Source organism: Montipora foliosa, chromosome 11 (genome assembly GCF_036669935.1).
Source record: "Montipora foliosa isolate CH-2021 chromosome 11, ASM3666993v2, whole genome shotgun sequence".
Lineage (NCBI taxonomy): Eukaryota > Metazoa > Cnidaria > Anthozoa > Scleractinia > Acroporidae > Montipora > Montipora foliosa.
Window position 1 is genome coordinate 33,945,329 of NC_090879.1, and position 20,000 is coordinate 33,965,328.

Here is a 20,000-nt window from a genome sequence, read left to right on the forward strand (position 1 = left end):
GCTTTGCACGCAATCAACCGATCGACACACCCACAATGTAAAGAGCCGTGTTATGAAGTATGGATTGCCCAACAGAATTGTAAGTAGAATTTCGCTGCGAATATTTCAGTCTTTAAAGTGTGATTTCATATTTAAAGCGCAAATCTATTATTTGCTTTGCAGTTTGACTGTTGCCGATGACATTTCCCGTCCGCAACGAGTACAGAAATAAAACGCCGGGTTATCTATACATCGACTGTAGCCTTCAAATTTAAGTAACGCTTCGCTACGTAAGCGCGAATCAAGGTGATTCCCACCTACGTAGGAGGCACTACTTTAAGGCAAGATCACGCCACTAAGGATCCTGTAGATTTTCAGATTTTTATTCGTACTAGCTGCTCTATCGATCTGTCTTTGAACTAGTCGACTGAAAGGAAAATATTACAGAAATAGATTAATGTTTTGGAATGCCCGCGATAAGCTAAAAGAAGAATGCAACTGATTTCTTGAATATATTACAATTTGTGTCTTCTAATCTACACGATCTTATGGTTTGATTTCTTCTATTGATTGTCTTTAACGTTCATGATCGGAGGAAAGTGAAAAAAGTAATTTGCGCGTTTGCAGTTTTGACTTATATACTTCTGAATTTCTAATTAGTTGTCACCTTTCAACTCATGCAAACTTGCTGTGGTAAATAAAATAGAAAATAACAGTATGGGAGAATAACTACAAAAATTGAAACGAAAAGATTTTGAAAAAAAAAGACACCCCGACCCCGATTCCGACCCCGACCCCGACCCAGGCCACTCGTTTTGGCTACTACCCCATTTGACACTCCCTCGCTACGCTTTAAGAACGAAGCATTCAACATTTCGGAGCGCTATTTCAGTCAGTCATTTTTTCTGTTTCTAAACAGCATGTTGTCAGGGTATTAAGGACACATTCGCAACATTTGTGAATGCTGTTCTGGTCGATGTTAAGGCTTACTTCCTTTTTAAACTCCGGTAAGTCGGGCCGTCAACAGCAATTGACGACCCGACTCCTTTCATGTATATTGGACATGCATGTGTGCTGAAAAGCCCCTATGGGGAGCGGTCAATTAAGTATGTATGTATGTATGTATGTATGTATGTATGTATGTATGTATGTATGTATGTATGTATGTATGTATGTATGTATGTATGTATGTATGTATGTATGTATGTATGTATGTATGTATGTATGTATGTATGTATGTATGTATCTATGTATCTATGTATCTATGTACGAGGTAGATCGAGTATACTCGACCGTACTCCCGAAAGCGCTGGGTGAAGCCAAATAAATTCAATAGGGATGTACTGACTCAATGTTAGTGTCAACTTCAAGATGAAAATTAGTCACCGAAAGCTGATGTCATCTGAGATGACCGCCAAGTGCTCCAAGAAGGGTGGAATGTGAATTCATGAAAGAACTGGGAGAAGGATAAGCCGGCATTAGCCATAAATGGTGGAGGACTGTAAACAATGATAACCCTGACATAAGATGATGAATTATTAAAGAGTTGCACACTGGTAAATTCAAACTACTGTAACTTCATGCAAGATCCGTTAAAAAGAAAACCCTACAACCTTGGACTTCATGTGTTGGAAATTTCCCGTGCCCCCGCTCAATGTGGTTGGAAAACCATGGACTAAAGTTTTGAGAACAACATTGAATGGGGGTGCGCAGGGTAATTTTCCAACTCAAATGTCCAAGGTTGTAGCTCCGCTTTATCGTTGCGATCGTTGTCCTCTACCTGTTTGTACGAGATCAAGTTACAGTCGTCGCTTCGCGCTGACAACCTCTGTTCACCAATGTTCGCATTGGTAGGTACAAAAAATCGTTTACTATTTCATCAACTCAAGCCTGGAACAGTGTTCTTTTCGAGACAAGCATGTCGTCATCTCTACGCACTATTCATCAAGCGCAACCTTTTTGGGCGAAATACAAATTATTCATTTCACCGTTGACGATAGACAGGTATCAATATTTCATAATTATTTAAGATTAAATTCTATCATAGTTATAAAAAAAACAAACCGTCGCTCCTCCCCTGTTTGTGCTCTCTGTGATGCACTTATAGAAGATACAAACTGAGCATTATTTCTTGTGTCAAGCTTTGCCGCTTTGCGTGAAAAGCTGTTCGCCCCCGCTGCGCATTTGTTAGGAAACAGACAGCATTTTGTCTCGGGTTAAAAAGGAAATAGTTAATTGGCTTTCAAATGGAGTTCCTCGGATTTTCGAGTTAATGGTAGTTTATTTCAGTATGCGGAGTCGTTTATTTATTTATTTATGAATGGACAGAATTTATATTTTGAATTGCGGTTGTAGACGAAATGGAGATGCGATCCTCGCACTTAACTGGGCAATTTAAACAAGTGTTTCCAATGGTTGGCATCTGAAAAATTCAGGTGGTCCATCGGGATTCGAACCCAGGACCTCAGCGATGTCAGTGCAATGCCCTAACCTGTTCCAGGTTCCCAGATAGTCGGGTAAACGAAAACAACTGCGTGGGAAAAGCGAGTGGTGGCTTGGGTCGAGGCAAGACGCCTCGCCTCGACCCAAGCCCCCACTCATTTTTCCGACGCATTTTTTCTCTTTCCCCACTATCTGGGAGCCTGGAACAGGCTACACAGATATACGGAACCCGCGCCCGCAGAGCGTGCGACAGTCAAAACTGTGCTATCCTGTCAATCATCTGCCCTTTCACTGGAAACGGTGCATTTCTGTGCGTAAATGACGTTGTTGTCGATCTACTCTATCGAAAGGACGCCACCAAATTATTTTATTTTTTCGCAAAGTTAACACAAATAAATACATTATCAATACAATTTTGACGTCTTCTTACGCTTGATTCGAAAAGACCAGACTGAATTCGTCTGAAAATAGTTAATGACAGCCAAAACACAAAAGCTGTCGTTCGAATCACCCGTCTCCGGAAACCCAATTTTGGCGCCAAAGTTTGTTGACAAAAAAGTTGCTACAAAATCTTTTCCCGCTCGCTGAATTTTGATTGGTCAATTTAAATTTCAGTAACTCTCACCGTATGCACGGCTAGTCTATTTGTTGGGCTCATTTGTTCCCGTGAAGTGCTCAATAATGTATTTGTCTGACCGTGACGTGTCGTTATTTTATTTTGGAATCTGTGGAATTAAAGCAACAGGGTGTCTCTTCTGAAGTGTTAGTCACTGCAATTGATTAAAAATGTAATTTTGGCTAACAAATCACGAAAAAATGCTAAATATAGTGACCGAGCTCCTCGAGGGGGACTGGAAACTAGACATTTGAAAAGCCTTTTTCACAAAAACTAGCCGGACGATCCCACCTTAAAATTTCAGGATTCCCTTAACGAGAAAAAATAATCATGTATAGAAATAAATAGTTAAATCTGTCAGAGAGGTTTTTCGCAAATGGCAAAAAAATCAATTTTCGTCTATTTTAATAATAAGGTCGCAATAGTAGCAAGTATGATAAATACTGTAAGAAACAGACAACTTTTTTAAAAGACATGTTTCGGCATGCTTATGCCATCATCAGTTTAGACAATAGAGAGCAATGTAAAAATGTGCTTGATGATGAACTAGATAATGAACAAGAGGATGATGATCATGATGACGATCATAACGATCATGCATGATGATGTCGATGACGTGTCACTGAACAAGTCACTAAAACTCTCAATTATCTGCTGCTCCTAGAAGAAAAAGAAGTTCTAGTTCTCACTCTGAGGGAAATTGTCACTTTCAGTCAGGATAAAACTAGTTCAAAAACGTGTAGAAGTTAGCTCTCTAGATTAGCCAGCGAAACCCTCGTTTTGATGCTGTTAAAATTAACGTGACCCTCACGTAACAGCAAACGTGGGGGAGTTTGAACTTAAATTAGTATTCATGTCCATTTAGTTATGGAGCGGTAACAGTATTGTCAAAAGGTCAAAAAGCTATTTTTGTAAACTAACCTTACTTCCATGCTCATTCAGTCACGTGACCAATCATTTGACAAGTAGTGGTTAGATATGTGGGTAACATCAATTTACGTCTCTCCTGCTATTTTGGCGACAATTTGTCCATAATAAACGAAGTTAGAATGTGTTTTAATCCATAGCCTCGTTTTCACGCGTAGTCTAAAGAGGGGTTTCTAAAGCATTCCCTAAAAAGCCCCTAAAAAGCCCCAGAGCTGTTCCTTAGGGTTCCTTCAACATATCTAAAGCAGTGTCTTGCTTTCAGCCAGACTACATGTAAAAGAAACCATATGAACCTCGTTTATGGGCTGCTCATGGAACGTTTTCACCAAGATGACTAACATTTTTTCCCCGGAAAGACGTTAAATAATTACTTACCCTTGCTTAATTGAAATGTAATTTTTATGTACAGGATTATGACAAATAGAAAGCTACGGTTAGTTCCTCCAGTCGTTGCAAACCAAACCAAAACTGATAATTCTGCTCTCTGTCGTTAGCCACAAACTTGGCTCTTAATCGTCTGAGAACTATAGCACAAGTAAAACCGAGCTAATACATATGAACATCGCCGGGTAGTGCCATTGAAATCTGCAAATAGTTCTATTTGCTGCAAAGTTAACAGCACACGCTAATAATGCTACATTCGTACTTTTACGTCGACCAGTATCAAATCACCAGTTCAATCTGTAAAAGAACATGAAATGAAAGAAACTTTATTAGAGCTACTTTTAGCTGACAATTAGTTTTTTTTTCAACCGTTCGCCTTTCTTGTCACTTTTTGAAGGGGAAATGTTCAGAACAGATCCACGCTCTTTGCCATCCTGCTTGAGAGGACGGTCACGGAGTTGTGAATAACAATTTTCTTATCTTCAATCGGTTCCACAAAATACCACTGGTTACACAAGACCCCAAACCCCCGTTAGTCATTCGCCAAAAGAGTCAAAGTGCTATACAGGCTGGATGGATTTGCAGATGACCTTGTTGGTGAGAGTTCATTTTTCCTCAAACCATACTAACGAACTACAATCTTGGACAAATTAAATGGAACATTGAGACCACCCCTCCCCCCAAAATCAATGATGAGAAAATGTCGCGTTTTGGCCTTCACATGGCTTCATCCTTGATTTGGGGGAGAGGGGGCATTTCTGTTCCATTTTATTCTGTCCAAGATTGCAATCTTGGACAGATTAAATGGAACATTGAGACCACCCCTCCCCCAAAATCAATGATGAAAAAATGGCGCGTTTTGGCCTTCACATGGCTTCATCCTTGATTTGGGGGAGAGGGGGCGTTTCTGTTCCATTTTATTCTGTCCAAGATTGTAGCGTGCTATTCGCCCCTTTCGTTAGATTTCTGTTAAAATGTTATCTGAATGAATTTCCGTCAGTTAATTCAAATGTCAAGTACAAAACAAGAAAAGAACCGGAAATTAATGATTTAAGTGACCGAAAAATTTAAAACTGGCGCCTCCAGCCCTGCTATTTAATAAACCCTCAGAAAAGGCAAAAGGCAAGTTGCATTAGTTTTTTTACTCAGTTGTAAAGCTGCAAAAGGCTTCTTTCACATTAAGGCTGCTTTCGTGGATAACAAATTAATTCCCCGCAGTTAAAAACGCAGGTCACTTTACACAAGGTCAGCAATCGCACAACAAAATATTCAAAGAGATCTCCCTTTTATCTTGCAAAAGAGAAAAAAATCCCTCAAGAACTTCAAGTCAGAGCTATTAAAACTCTAGAAGGGAATAGAAAAACATTTTCGAGCCGCTGGAATCGTGCTTGGCTTTCAACATCAACCGCACTGTCGCATTCAATAACCGTATGACACATGACACACATAAAAACTTGCCGCCTAGTTTCACATCACGACATTGAAACATAACGAAATAGGACAACAGGACGTTGAAGTAGTTTCAAATACACAATACGGAAAAAGACTGCGTTTATCGTCCTGTTACAGCTTGCTACTAATGATCTTTTCGATCCTTATTTCGATGATGAAATTAGCGAGGAGAACTGAGCAGATTCGGCCATGTCTGCAAGTAGCCCAGCGACAAATGACCTCCGGTTGAACCCACACTGAGTCAACGTAAACGGTGAGTGATCTCAGTCCAAATACCAGTGAACTTGGATCATTCGAGATTTATGGTCAAGCGAGCACGTTTACTATATACCGAGTACGACCAAACAATCGTACACGATCACACTACAACCGAGGACGGTGTTTGAATGCACCACGGTTAAAACAGTGGTGTCTACTAATCGAGTTCGATTGCTTTGGTCGTCGGACCTTGAATCAAGTTAGATGACACCATTTGAAGACCACGAGAGAGACCACCCAGCCACCCTTATAAATTAACCCTGGAACCAATTCATGGCGTTTATTCTTTGCCGAGTGAACGTAATGATATCGGTTGAATGTGTTCCCCTTGGAGATTGGAATCAGAGACGGAAGATGGTATGGCAAGTAAGTTGCCATGATTGACTTTCAGCTATTGCGCTTCCAGTGGACGAACGGAAAGATTGATTTGAAGAGGCTAGCTTAAAGGAAGATATCCAAAAATGGTATGGTTCAAAATGTTTCAATGATCAAAGTCATAAGCAATGTTGGCCGATGACAAAAAGAGAGCAAGTTATTCGAACCCCCTGAGAAGTAGCTACAATAGCACTGTCATGGCTTTTAGACGATATGATGGTGTGATAAAGAAGACACAGCGCAAGACAAGGTCAGTCGATGCCGATTTAGCAGAGGCCATGATTCCACCGTTTGTTCAAAGATCGTCGGGCGCAGACTACTATTGAAACAACTCGTTGCGGATCAGATAGATGATATACCTGGCTCGAAGGTGAGTTTAGAGATAAAGGCGCATATAGTCCCTTTATTTTTTTGAATTTAGCCTGATATTGACACACAAGCCTATATTAACAGCTTTTGATAATTTGAAAAACTGAACTGTAAACAAGACAAGATAATCTTCAAGAGGCGACTATTTTGTTGGAAGCTTAAGAATAAATATAAACTAAAAGATATTTTCAAGAAATAGAGTTAGAAGTTGGATTAGCTGATCTTGTGAAGTGCGCAATTAGGCATTCAACATTTGCGAAAAAAAAGACTTTGTAAATTTCCGAGGCCATTTCGGGTATGCACATGCGCGAAATATTTACGCTGGAAATTTCCATCGTCATTTTTCATTAACTGCAAATTTGATCTTAAAGATTTCCATGGTCGCTTGTTTTTGATCTTGGAAATTTCCATGGTCGTTTTGACTTAACCTTAAATTTTGATCTTGGAAATTTCCATGGTCGTGCCTCTCGCAAATTTGACTTTGGAAATTTCCGTGGTCATTTTGCATCAACCCTACAGCTTTCACGCTGGAAATTCCCGTCTTCATTTTGCATTGCATTAGACTGATTAGAGGTTATGATGATGTCGTCAAACAGATTTGAATGTTCATTAACTCGTGCAACACTCACTTGCCTTTCTTAGACAAAAAAATCAATCCACCTTCTTCAATTTGGAAATATTTTGAACCGTCCTCATTCTTGACATAAATTTATGTTTCTGGCAATAAATGAAAGAAACCTCTGAATTTCTTGTCAAGTCCTTTGAGCAAAAAAATATTATTTTTAAGCAAAATTTTCTATCTTTCAGTGCACCTCCACAGGACCGGCAATTCGGGCATGCTTTCTTGGTATTTTTGCCACACTTAACTGAGTGGAAGGTTGGCAAAAGAAACCGTACATTGAGACTTTTTTTTTCAAATCCAAGCTTGGCAATCCGGGCGTAACAATTTTAAACCTTAAATAACCTACTTTGTGCCAAAATTCCCAGTTTTCTTGGCACATTTTAATCGGAACTATCAACATTTTGCCAAAAATTAACGTTTTAGAATATCCCCGTTGGTTTTAGAACGTGTTGTGTACAGCAGCGATGCGAAGGAAAAATGCACGGTAACACCTTCGCGGCCAAGTCACAGTAGCGGAGTAAAAAACGTATAAACTCGGGTAAAGACCACACCAGGTAAACCCTACAGAGGCTAACGAAAACTGTAAGAAACGAAACTACCGAATACAAAGCCGAACACTACTGAAATTAAAAGTGAAACTACAGCTACGCAGTAAACAGTTTCGAAACATAAGTTATTTACCTCCGCACGTTCATTCTTAGCTGGTGGAAGTGGCGGTGGATTCTCAGCCACCTGTGGAGCTGGAGCAGCGTCTGGTAGCGGATTAAGGGCTTGTTGTACTTGCTCAGGGCCTGGCTGAATCGGTACCTGCTCCATTTCTAGAAGCCGGGTTTGAGTTGACGAGGCTCACAAACGAGAGCCAAAAGTCCGGCGGCCTCGAGTAGAGAGACCAGTAAGCATGTGTTCCTCCTTATATACTCATTAACATAATCCCCAGGGAATAATTAGCATTATGCTAATGACTTAGCATAGTGCTTTCAGAAAATCTGGATAGTTCGAGGGAGGCAGTGTGGCCCAGTGGTTAGGGCGATTGCCTTGAGATCCGGAGATCCCGGGTTCATGTCCCACTCTGACCACTCGTTGAATTTGTTCCTGGTAGTCCCTGGTTCAACTTCCTGGGTGCATATGTAAATAGTTGGGATTCTTAACAGTTGTAGTTGTTGTGTTCTGTTGTTTCGTTGATTGTGTTCCATTGGCCCTGAAAAGCCCCTATGGGGAGCGGTCAATTGAGTATGTATGTATGTAATAATCTTTAATCTTTATTTATTTTTTAAAACACGGTAAAAAACCCACCAGGTTTTAGTACAATGTACAACTACATAACAATATTCAATAATAAAAATTTGTGTCTAAAAAATCTTACTTATAGTTACACTAAACTACACCTGTTTTCCATGAATGCCGTATTTCTAATTTAACTAAAATGATCATTGAACAATTTCTTGAAATTATTTAGGGATTTCACTTGCCTAAGACGACAGACTGTTCCAGAGAGTTGCACCTCTATCACTAAAGCTCTTTTTTAGGTAGTTAGTTCTTGGTGAAGGGACATTTAATTTGTTTGCAGACTCCCTAAGACATGGCCTGGCGCACTGCGCTCAGTAAACATAGAGGATAAGTAGTCAGGAACCAGATCATTAAGAGCTTTGAACACCATTAAACCTAGTTGAATTTGACGCTGGGCAATCAGGTCTTTCGAACCAAGTTGTTGTAACAAATACACAGCGTCAGCATCATAGGAGGAGGAGGTCAAAATGCGAGCAGCACGATTCTGCAGTTTTTGTAATTTTTCTGAGAGCGTTTTGCCGCAATTCCCCCAGACAATACTACAATAATCGAAATGGGGTTGTACCAAGGCAGTGCAGATGTAATGCAGTATTTCTGGCGAAACAAAAGGTTTAATTCGCTTTATGGTCCCCAATGCCGGAGGCAATCTTTTTGATATGACTATGCCATGCCATGTTATCATCAATAAGAATCCCAAGTGATTTAGTAGTAGAAAGTTGTTTTATAGAAACATTATCTATCGAAAGTTCAAGGGATTCAGATAATGAACTCAGTTTTTGTCTATAACCAATTAACATAAACTCGGTTTTAGTCGTATTTAGGGTAAATTTGTTGCTGAGAAGCCATTTGTGGATGTTAATTAAATCACGATTCAGACTAGACTGCACTGAGTGTAAGTCTGCGCTAGAATATGTACGAGCTAGATCGAGTATACACGACCGTATGTGGACTCCCGAACGCTCTTAGCCTCCCACGCAGACGTCCTTAGGGTTTCCTCACTCATTTCCTCCCCCACGAGGAAATGGGGGAGGAAATGCGGGACGAAACCCTAAGGTCGTCAGCGTGGGAGGCTAGAACGCTCTGGGTGAAACCAAATAAATTCAATAGGAATGTACTGACTTAGTGTCAACTTCAACTGAGATGAAAATTAGTCACCGAAAGCTGATGTCATCTGAAATGACCGTCAAGTGCTCCAAGAAGGGTGGAATGTGAATTCATGAAAGAACTGGGAGAAGGATAAACCGGCATTAGCCATTAATGGTGGAGGACTGTAAACAATGATAACCCTGACATAAGATGATGAATTATTAAAGAGTTGCACACTGGTAAATTCAAACTACTATAACTTCATGCAAGATCCGTTAAAAAGAAAACCCTACAACCTTGGACTTCATGTGTTGAAAACTTCCCGTGCCCCCGCTCAATGCCGCGGCGGCGGTTGGAAAACCATGGACTAAAGTTTTGAGAACAACATTGAATGGGGGTGCGGAGGGTAATTTTCCAACTCAAATGTCCAAGGTTGTAGCTCCGTTTTATCGTTGCGATCGTTGTCCTCTACCTGTTTGTACGAGATCAAGTTACAGTTGTCGCTTCACGCTTCACGCTGACAACCTCTGCTCACTAATGTTCGCATTGGTAGGTACAAAACATCGTTTACTTTTTCATCAACTCAAGCCTGGAACAGTGTTCTTTTCGAGACAAGCATGTCGTCATCTCTACGCAGTATTTATCAAGCGCAACCTTTTTGGTTTTTTGTTATCCGTCTCGTAATACAAATTATTCATTTCACCGTTGAGGATAGACAGGTATCAATATTTCATAATTATTTAAGATTGAATTTCATCAAAGTTACAAAAAACAAACCGTCGCTCCTCCCCTGTTTGCGCTCTCTGTGATGCACCTATAGAAGATACAAACTGAGCATTATTTCTTGTGTCAAGCTTTGCCACTTTGCGTGAAAAGCTGTTCGCCCCCGCTGCGCATTTGTTAGGAAACAGACAGCATTTTGTCTCGGGTTAAAAAGGAAATAGTTAATTGGCTTTCAAATGGAGTTCCTCGGATTTTCGAGTTAATGGTAGTTTATTTCAGTATGCGGAGTCATTTATTTATTTATTTATTTATGAATGGACGGAATTTATATTTTGAATTGCCGGTTGTAGACGAAATGGAGATGTGATCCTCGCACTTAACTGGGCAATTTAAACAAGTGTCTCCAATGGTTGACATCTGAAAAATTTAGTTGGTCCATCGGGATTCGAACCCAGGACCTCAGCGATGTCAGTGCAATGCCCTAACCTGTTCCAGGCTCCCAGATAGTCGGGTAAACGAAAACAACTGCGTGGGAAAAGCGAGTGGTGGTTTGGGTCGAGGCAAGACGCCTCGCCTCGACCCAAGCCCCCACTCATTTTTTCGACGCATTTTTTCTCTTTAATTCCCCACTATCTGGGAGCCTGGAACAGGCTACACAGATATACGGAACCCGCGCCCGCAGTGCGAGCGACAGTCAAAACTGTGCTATCCTGTCAATCATCTGCCCTTTCACTGGAAACGGTGCATTTCTGTGTGTAAATGACGTTGTTGTCGATCTACTCTATCGAAAGGACGCCAAGCTTCACAGTTATAGAGCTGTTTTTAACTTTAAGAAGAGGCTACGAGTAGCCTACACTTCGTTCGAAGTATTCTTACCTGATTTCCTTTTAAGGACGTTCGCGCCAAAATCTTCGTACGGTGAGATTTTCTTCATTTCTCGCCTAGAGTTAGGTCATAAAGTACATACTCCAAAAATGAAAAAAAAAATGGGGGTCACCGACTTTGTTTCGGAGAAAATGGCAGTGGAAAAATGCCTTAATTTCGAGAAATCGGTCATAATAGCGAGATGTAGGCTCATCTGCTCATCCATCGAAAATCATAAAAATAAACTGTTGGAGTAAAAGTTTCCGTGCATAGGTTTTTAGGAGTGAGATTTTTAGATAATTGTATGCCGCTAGGGATGTGGTAAACAGTAGAGTTCATCCTCGACGAGCGTCTTCGTAAGCTCTATCTGTTGCAACCACTACCAGAATTCGATGGCACGAGGAAAGAAAATGTTAAAAAAAGTTAACTTCTTACGGTGAGAATTTTTTCATTTCATCATATTTTGTAGATAGTAAGTAAAGTAAGTGATTCATGATTAAAAAAATAGGGGTCACCGATGATCTGAACGAGTAAAATCGGTGCGATTTTGCAAAGCTTTGTGAAAGTTCGTTTGTCACGCTTTTGCGTGACCTGTCGGGCAAGGACTGGAACCCAAGAGAGGATCGATCGTTGAAGAGATGAAAGGTTTTTACCGTAAAAAAAACCTTTCTCGAGCATAGCAACGAAGTTTTAAGCCGGGGTCATCTTCATTTGGTTGGTTTTTTGTTGAATATCTCTCCATTGCCGTCATGCTCATCCTCTGGAGTGTGTTTTTTTTGTGAAATTCAATCGCTGATTGTTTCCACGCAGGTCCGCACTATTCAAGCGGACGAGGACGAAAGTACTGCTGAATTTTCACGAAAGTAAAGGAAAAGAACTTTAAAAACATGCATTCACTTTGAACTTAAGTTCGTAGGGCAATAAAAACATTAAAAAGAAACAGCCCCTAGGCGTTTTTGTCGCCATGTTATTTTAACTGATGCTTGAAAAATTTGTATGAAAGTCAAGTAGACTAGTGCACGACTGATAAAACCTCGCGAATATCAGTCGTGCAGTAGTCTACTTGACTTTCATAAATATTTTAAATCAATTTTGACTGATCACGATCTTCTCTGATCCAACGCTGTGCAAGACTTATCGTCCACGGTTTTTGCAAACGTTTTAAAACCTCAACTTCACAAATGCTCGAAGTAATGCGTGACATATTACAGTCGCGTTACCTGCGCAGTAACGTTGCGCACAAACAATTAGCGCGAACGTCCTTAAGGTGGCTTACTACAGTTTTTGCGAAAAAATTGATCAAGATTTTGGAATCTGTGGAATTAAAGCAACAGGGTGTCTCTTCTGAAGTGTTAGTCACTGCAATTGATTAAAAATGTAATTTTGCCTAACAAATCAGGAAAAATGCTAAATATAGTGACCAAGCTCCTGGAGGGGAACTAGAAACTAGACATTTCAAAAGCCTTTTTCACAAAAACTAGCCGCACGATCCTACCTTAAAATTTCAGGATTCCCTTAACGAAAAAAAATATATATATATAGAAATAAATAGTTAAATCTGTCAGAGAGGTTTTTCTCAAATGGCAAAAAAATCGATTTTCGTCTATTTTAATAATAACTGAAAAACTGTCTGACAGATCTTTTTAAAAAAAATGTTGACGCTTTCGTCTTCATATTGTTCATTAATTCCCAAAATTTCGACCTTGGTCGTACGGCGGTTTGAAGAAAAGGCCTTTGAAATTTTTAGCTTCCAGTTCCCGCCTCCAGGAGCTCGGTCACTATATTAAGCATTTTTCCCTGATTTTCTTTTATTTCTTAAGTAAAAAATTACATTTTACATCAATAATGCAGTGACTAACGCTTCAGGAGAGACATCCTGTTGCTTTAATTTCACAGATTTCAATGATCTTGATCTTTTTCTTCGGAAAACTGTAGTAAGTCACCTTAAGTTTACAACATTTTAGTTCTTTTTTTCAATTCTCTACTTTCTCAAATCCCATAATACACCTCTCTACCCCCCAAGCCCCCCCCCCCCCTTTTCCCCACAAAGTTTGCATGGGCATTGCATGGTTTCGATTTCTATTGGCACATCTTGACATGTTCATATCCCAAGAGAAATTGAAAACAATGATCATGCAAAATTCTGGGGGGTAAACAAGATGTATCATGGGATTTGAGAAAGTAGACGAATTTCGTAGTCCGAAGTCAATTATGACAACTGGACATTGCGTGCAACGAGAACACAAAAACTCGTTTCCAGTCACACACTCTATTCTTTAATACATACTTCCCCGTTTATCTGTCGCGTAGTTCGAATCTTACTGGGGATGCTTTCTCTGAAGAGCGTCTACTAGACAAAGAAATCTTACGCATGCGCTGCCAAATCACGACAAAAAAATTCAAAAGTCCAAAAACGGAGCCAAATGCTATATACACTCATTAAGTATCTCCTGGCTTAGAGGTTTGACCTCCCTCTCCGGTGGCTCAATTGGTTGAGCACCGGGCTGTCATTCAGGAGGTGGCGATTTCCACTCCGGGCGAACCAACGCTTAAGGTTTTAAAATAACTCCTTGCATACGGAACCTGCGCCCGCAGTGCGCGCGGCAGTCAAAACTGTGCTATCCTGTCAATCATTTGCCCCTTCACCGGAAACAGTGCATTTCGGTTGTTCGTAAATGACATTGTTGAACATTGTTGTTGATCTACGCAAGGACGCGGTCATGATGTCTTTATTCGCGAAGTTGCCGTCTTCTTGCACTTGATTCGAAAATACCAGCCTGAATTCGTCTTAATAAAAGCCAAAGCACAAGAGGTCACGTTCGAATTCTGCTCGCCGACAACCCAAGTTTGTTGACAAAAAAATTGCCACAAAATGTTTTAAATGCTTTTCTGGCCCTTTATTACTAATGGCGCTCACGTTCATTTTAAATGGAGTATCGGGAAAGAAAAATTGTCAAGCTGATATTTTTTTCGTGTGAACATAAATTTTCACGTAGCGAAAATTTGTATAAGCACTACAAAACGTTTACTAACCATTGCCCGAAGGAACACCTTTTAGAAGCTGCAAGGAAGCCGCTGATGAATTTTGCACAAAACCCTCGGCCCCTAACACCGGAAAGCCAGACTTGGAAAGTTTTTCAGTGAAAGGCTTGCTAAAGAAGAGTTTCTAGAGCTTGCCCTCCCGCAGGTTGCCAGAAAGGTGCAAACAAGCTTGTCATGTCTGAAAAGAGCAAGATCTAGAAGGGCAGTCAAAATTGTGTTTCTTTTATTGTGCGAAAATTTATTTTTCCCTCAATCCCAAATAAGAACTTGCTGTGTCTTGCAATTCAAAAGTGAATTGCTATTAGGCCAATAAGAGAATCAACATCAACAAAGAGGCACTCCAAGGGGTTTGAGGAAGAAAAGAACATGGCTAATTTAAACTGGGGAACAGAGAAACATACATACATACATACATAATCTTTATTTAACGTGGGTAGAAACACTTAGCTGAAGCTATTTTACAGGTTTTCCACAAAATAATATTAAAGAAAAAAAGAAATATATACATAAAAATGTAAGAATATGAATAAAATATCTAGTATCTAAAATTTCAAAATTTAGGTAACTAAAATTTAATGTTCCTCACTGGTTTTTTTAACAATATCAAAATATTTTAGGGAACAAGGGAAGAAAACCAATTTAAATTTTAGGGATCAAAAAGCTGGGAACAAGTTTGAAAGTAATTTGGGGAACAAGGAAACAAAAGCAAATATGTAAAGGGAACAAGGACTCCTCTCCCCAGGAGGGCCTCATCAAATGTTCTGCGTCTATCCAACAGCTCAAACAAGCTATTCCAACAATTTTTGAATGACCAACAAGAAAAGAAGACTCTCTTAGAGAAATAGATTATTTATAATAACACTTTAGCATGGGAAACAATGCTCAGATGCTTACGAGCACCCTCGTGCCCATGTTTGTAAAAAAGCACCATGAAGTATTCCTTGTGGCTGGCTGGTTTAGGCATTGTTTCATCTTTCAACATTGGGCAAAACCAAATCAACTCCATTCTCAGAGGGCACTGGGGAAAGAAGCTAGAAGAAAAAACTGGCATTGATTCTATTCTCCCAAGGTAATCTTTACAGAATAAGATCATAGAAGGAACACTTTTGAGTGCCAACCTTAAGCCTTTTAAAACAAGCACAAACAATATTAATAGTCTTTAAATTCACAAAATGTCAAACAGCATATTTTAGCCTCATATTCAATTAGATTTGGCTGCAATGTTCCTTAAAACTATGCAGAACTATTTACCATAAAATGTGGAACATTTCCTGCCTATCTAAATATGCCGCAAAAGGGCTCCAAAAAGCAACCAGTTAAGTTTTTAGATTAAGATACACAATACCTAAAAAATAAATTACTTGATGTGATCAAGACATTGAATGACCAAGCAATAAACAAATGGCAGCAATGTATGTTAGGTTCACAAAGTGGGAAAAAAATATTCCTCAACTGATGTTTCAATATGCATTTAAATAAATTTTCTATCAACAATTCAAGGGACTGACTTTTCACTGGTATTGATTTACATTTCCATGATAAGTTTGAAAGTGAATCTGGCAACCACAGTGCCCTATGAAATGGGAAATAACTTAAACAAACTCTTTAAACTAACATTTTACAAGGGACACCATTATTGATGCCCTGCGAAGAACAAAGATTAAATTGAAAGAAGAGTTGGTCTGGAGTTTACCCACAATGGACAGTTAGTGGCTGCATTCACCAATGTAGAGAACAAACACGTCAAGTTTCTTGTCAAGCAACCAGGTGTTCAAGGAGCTATTCAATTTCCAAAGAACTATGGTAGTGTGCAACAGTACCTGGGTGAATTCGGGTACCTGGCCTGAAACTGAAACTTGTGGAGCCAAACAACTTGTTGAGCTAGGTACTTAAACTGGGTAGATAATTATGTCTACAAATATTGTCTATTCAACCAACAGTTTCTCCTAATTTTGTGTAACATTCACTTAATGGTTCCTTAATAAAAAAATCGCTAATTCAATTAAGGATTCAAGTCCTTTGAAATCATCAAAGTTACTTTGTGCCACCAGGAACAAACGAAAAAGTACAAGCACTGAAGACAAACAGCTCACAAAAAGAAAGAACTCCGTTTAAAACAGCAAAACGGACCGGGGATCCTCGCGTCACCAAAAAGTGCTGCATGCTACGTAGATGTTTGCAGAACGATCGCAAGTTGTAATCACTGAAAGAAAACTCCAATCCAGATCTGATAGACGATGGTCGTGCAAGACTCACCAAGCACATGGAACACCCGACAGGATTGTTTGTTGTCTGGCACAGCAGATGAACGAAAAATTGTTCCCCTCACTATTAAGTTCCAACCCAAGACCAATCTTGCCCAAATACAACAACAATTTGGGCAGCAGGCAAGCTCATCACAAGCCACCGAAGTTGGCATAAAGCAGCATAGCGCTTCACCTGAAGTTCGATCATGATGGACACATTCAAGAGCTGAAAAAACTTCATATGGTCAGACGACCAAATGTGATTGATCAGTTATCGGACATCAAAGTGCTGAACAGTACAAACCAAGGGATTTCGTCGTAAAAACGTTCACTCAGCAACGTCTTCTTCTTCTACAGAATAAAGTTCAAAAGCGATCCTGGCTGTTAATCACATGCTAGACCAATCCATAAACTGGATAAAGTGGATTGGCAAATTGATTGCCAGAACAATGAGTTATTTCTGTCTCGCTGAGTTCAAAGAAGCGACGGTCAAGAGAGTCACAACAGAAGGCTGAGCGAATGTCCACCGATCTAACCAATCAGAATGTAAACAATTGGCGTGACGTCGGATAGCACAAGGATAGCACAGTTTTTCCCTCTCGCTGAATTCTGATTGGTCAATTTAAATTTCAGTAGCTCTCACCGTATGCAAGGCTGAGGACAAAGTGTTGCCATTGTTAGATCTTCAAGTCTTCTGGAATAAGGACTATAAATTGTAGGCCCCGTCTCACAAATATTTCCATGTTTATAAGTTCCTGGGCTTGTGGGACGTTAAAAGACCCGTGCACTATTCGAAAAGAGTAAGGGATGAAGATCCCGGTGTTGTGGCTGCAATCAATCCTAGATTCTCAATCATAGTGTTCCTCTGGTACATTCCAATTTTCCGAATTAGTTGGTGAATGCATCCCAGCAACCTTTGGAAAATGTTGCACCACGACTGTGTAAGAAGTCTTTCTTTTGGAAATAATAAAATCATAAATTCAGTATCGTTTAAATTCATTTCTTTCTTAAAAGCGTGATCGTAGGAAGAGGCTTATCCAAAGTTTCTGATAATCTATTTTGTCCAGTTTTATCCTAATGGCGGAATGTTTACAGGTTTGGTGTGAATCCCCAATCCTTGAAGAACAGCAAGAAGAGATTATAGTCCTTCAGTCAATCTTTGAGGATAATTTGCAGATAATTCAAGGAGGCGAAGATAAAGTCAATATTTGCCTTAACTTGAAGGTCAAAGTCAACATCCCCCACGATGAGATCGACCTGGAAGCTTTCATCCCCGTTGAAGTCTCTGGTGACCTTCCTCGAAGCCCTAAAAGTTCGAGTGATTCGGAACATGTGCTCGAGGACGTAAGCGCAGAAGTCAAAGTAAATGGTACGTCGTTTGAGGAACACCCCGATGTTCCATCAGCTGAAGTGGGCGCAATTTCCAGAAGGAAAAATAATCCCTTGCACGTCCACACCCGTACTGACTCTAATGCTGACACCTCGTTCACAACGCTTACTAAACCAGGGTTCTCCAGATCCTTGTCTTTGCAACACTGGCATGTTAGAGCTAACATCGGGTACTTGACTCCAATATATTTGACATGCACATTTCCGACTCTGTACCCCAAAGAAAGTCCTCCAGAATTTTCACTGGCTTGCCTCTGGCTCACTAAACATCAGCTACAATATCTGGAGCAGAAGTTGATGCAACTGTGGGAAGAGATACCCAACTTGCCAGTAGTATACACTTGGGCTGATTGGTTGCAAAATTATGCCTGGGAATATTTGCATCTGGATTCACACTTGGTGCTTAAGGAGTCAGGCGAAACAGTGATGCTACCAAATGCTAATAAATCTATGAACAGTCAAGGAGCAGAAAACTGTAAATTTAATACAAAGTTGGAAACAGCTTTGTTAAGTATCTTTGAGCATGACCTTGAGGTACAAAGACAAGTGTTTCGACAGGGACGTCATGTGTGCCAAATCTGTTTTGATGAAAGGGATGGCATAGAATTTCACTATTTTGATAAATGCAGGCATTTCTTTTGCAGAGACTGTTTGAAGACACACTGTGACATGCATGTTAACAGTGGAACTGTATTGAGCCTCCTTTGTCCGAATCATGATTGCAAAACTACCATCCCCGTGGAGACCCTCAAACAGGTCCTGGATAAGGAAAAACTCAAACGATGGGAACATCTTCTCCTGAACAAAACCTTGGATATTATGGGGGACATACTCTATTGTCCAAGATGTAATATTGCAGATGTTGCTGATGAGGATGAAAACTTGAAACTTGGTCACTGTGCAAATTGCTCTTTTGCGTTTTGCACAGAGTGTTACGAGCCCTGGCACCATGGGCAGCCATGTTTTAGTGCTGAATCAGATTCAAGTGATGAGGAGCCTGTAAAAAAATCAAGGCACAAGAAATCCCAGAAACTGAAAAATTCCAAAGAGGAGGGAGATGATGAAACTCAGAAAGAAAGACTCGCTGCCATTAGTCACAGACGTGAGCAAAGGAGAAAAAGAGAAATGGAGAGGAAAATTGTGATGAGTAACCTGTCATTTATTCGCACAATGAAGCAACAGGGAGTTTATCAGTATTGTCCAAAGTGCCGCATGGCTGTGGAGAGAATATCTGGCTGTGACATGATGCACTGTACGCAATGCAGAGCAAGCTTTTGCTGGAGATGTGGTATGTGAAATGTAATAATGGCAATTGCTATGATAATTATAATTTATTTAACATGGACCCTAATTTACGTGTCCCAAGTGATGGTAGAGAGACCCATTTTCTATCTACAAACACCCCAGAGGAGTTGAATTGGGAGTGACCAAAAAGTAAGTCCAGTGTGCAATAATTAATCATGACAGGACACAAAGCAGGGACCGATCTGCTTGGCCACACTGCCTCCCTTGAAGGATGCCGCTACATAATAGAGAGGTTTACACATGTAGCATTGCTTATACATAAAATGGTCAAACAAACAGCAAATGGGAGGCTGCTGCTTATCGTTAAAGTACAGAAATTCTCTTATTCTATCTTGTCTTTTTCTTTTAAGAACTCAAGTTACTTTAGACTGTAGGTAACTGTGAGGCAAGAAATACTTGAAATTATGGCTAAAATCTGAGACGTTTCGTTGTACATGTAATGTGATGCTAGATCTCTGTAATAAAACAATCCACTGAATTTAAAGCTATTCTTAAACCATTCATTAAAGGGGCTAGGTCACGCTGTTTTAGGTAATTTTGTTTACTATTGTTAGTTATGAGCTCTAAACGTCACATTGGCAGAGCAAGTCTTTCATTTGCAAAATCACGGCCAGGTAACAATTGAGAATGATTT

The 20,000-nt window shown here is 40.0% G+C and overlaps 1 protein-coding gene across 1 annotated transcript in view; it reads left to right on the forward strand.

The window, feature by feature from the left end:
• The first annotated feature begins 17,431 nt into the window (after positions 1–17,431).
• LOC137975178 (E3 ubiquitin-protein ligase RNF14-like) overlaps positions 17,432–20,000 on the forward strand; it is a 7,887-nt gene continuing 5,318 nt past the window's right edge. The window contains exon 1 of the mRNA XM_068822263.1: positions 17,432–19,349. Coding sequence (XP_068678364.1) covers positions 17,750–19,349 — 1,600 coding nt within the window. The 5' untranslated portion in view covers positions 17,432–17,749. The remainder of the gene's footprint in view (positions 19,350–20,000) is intronic.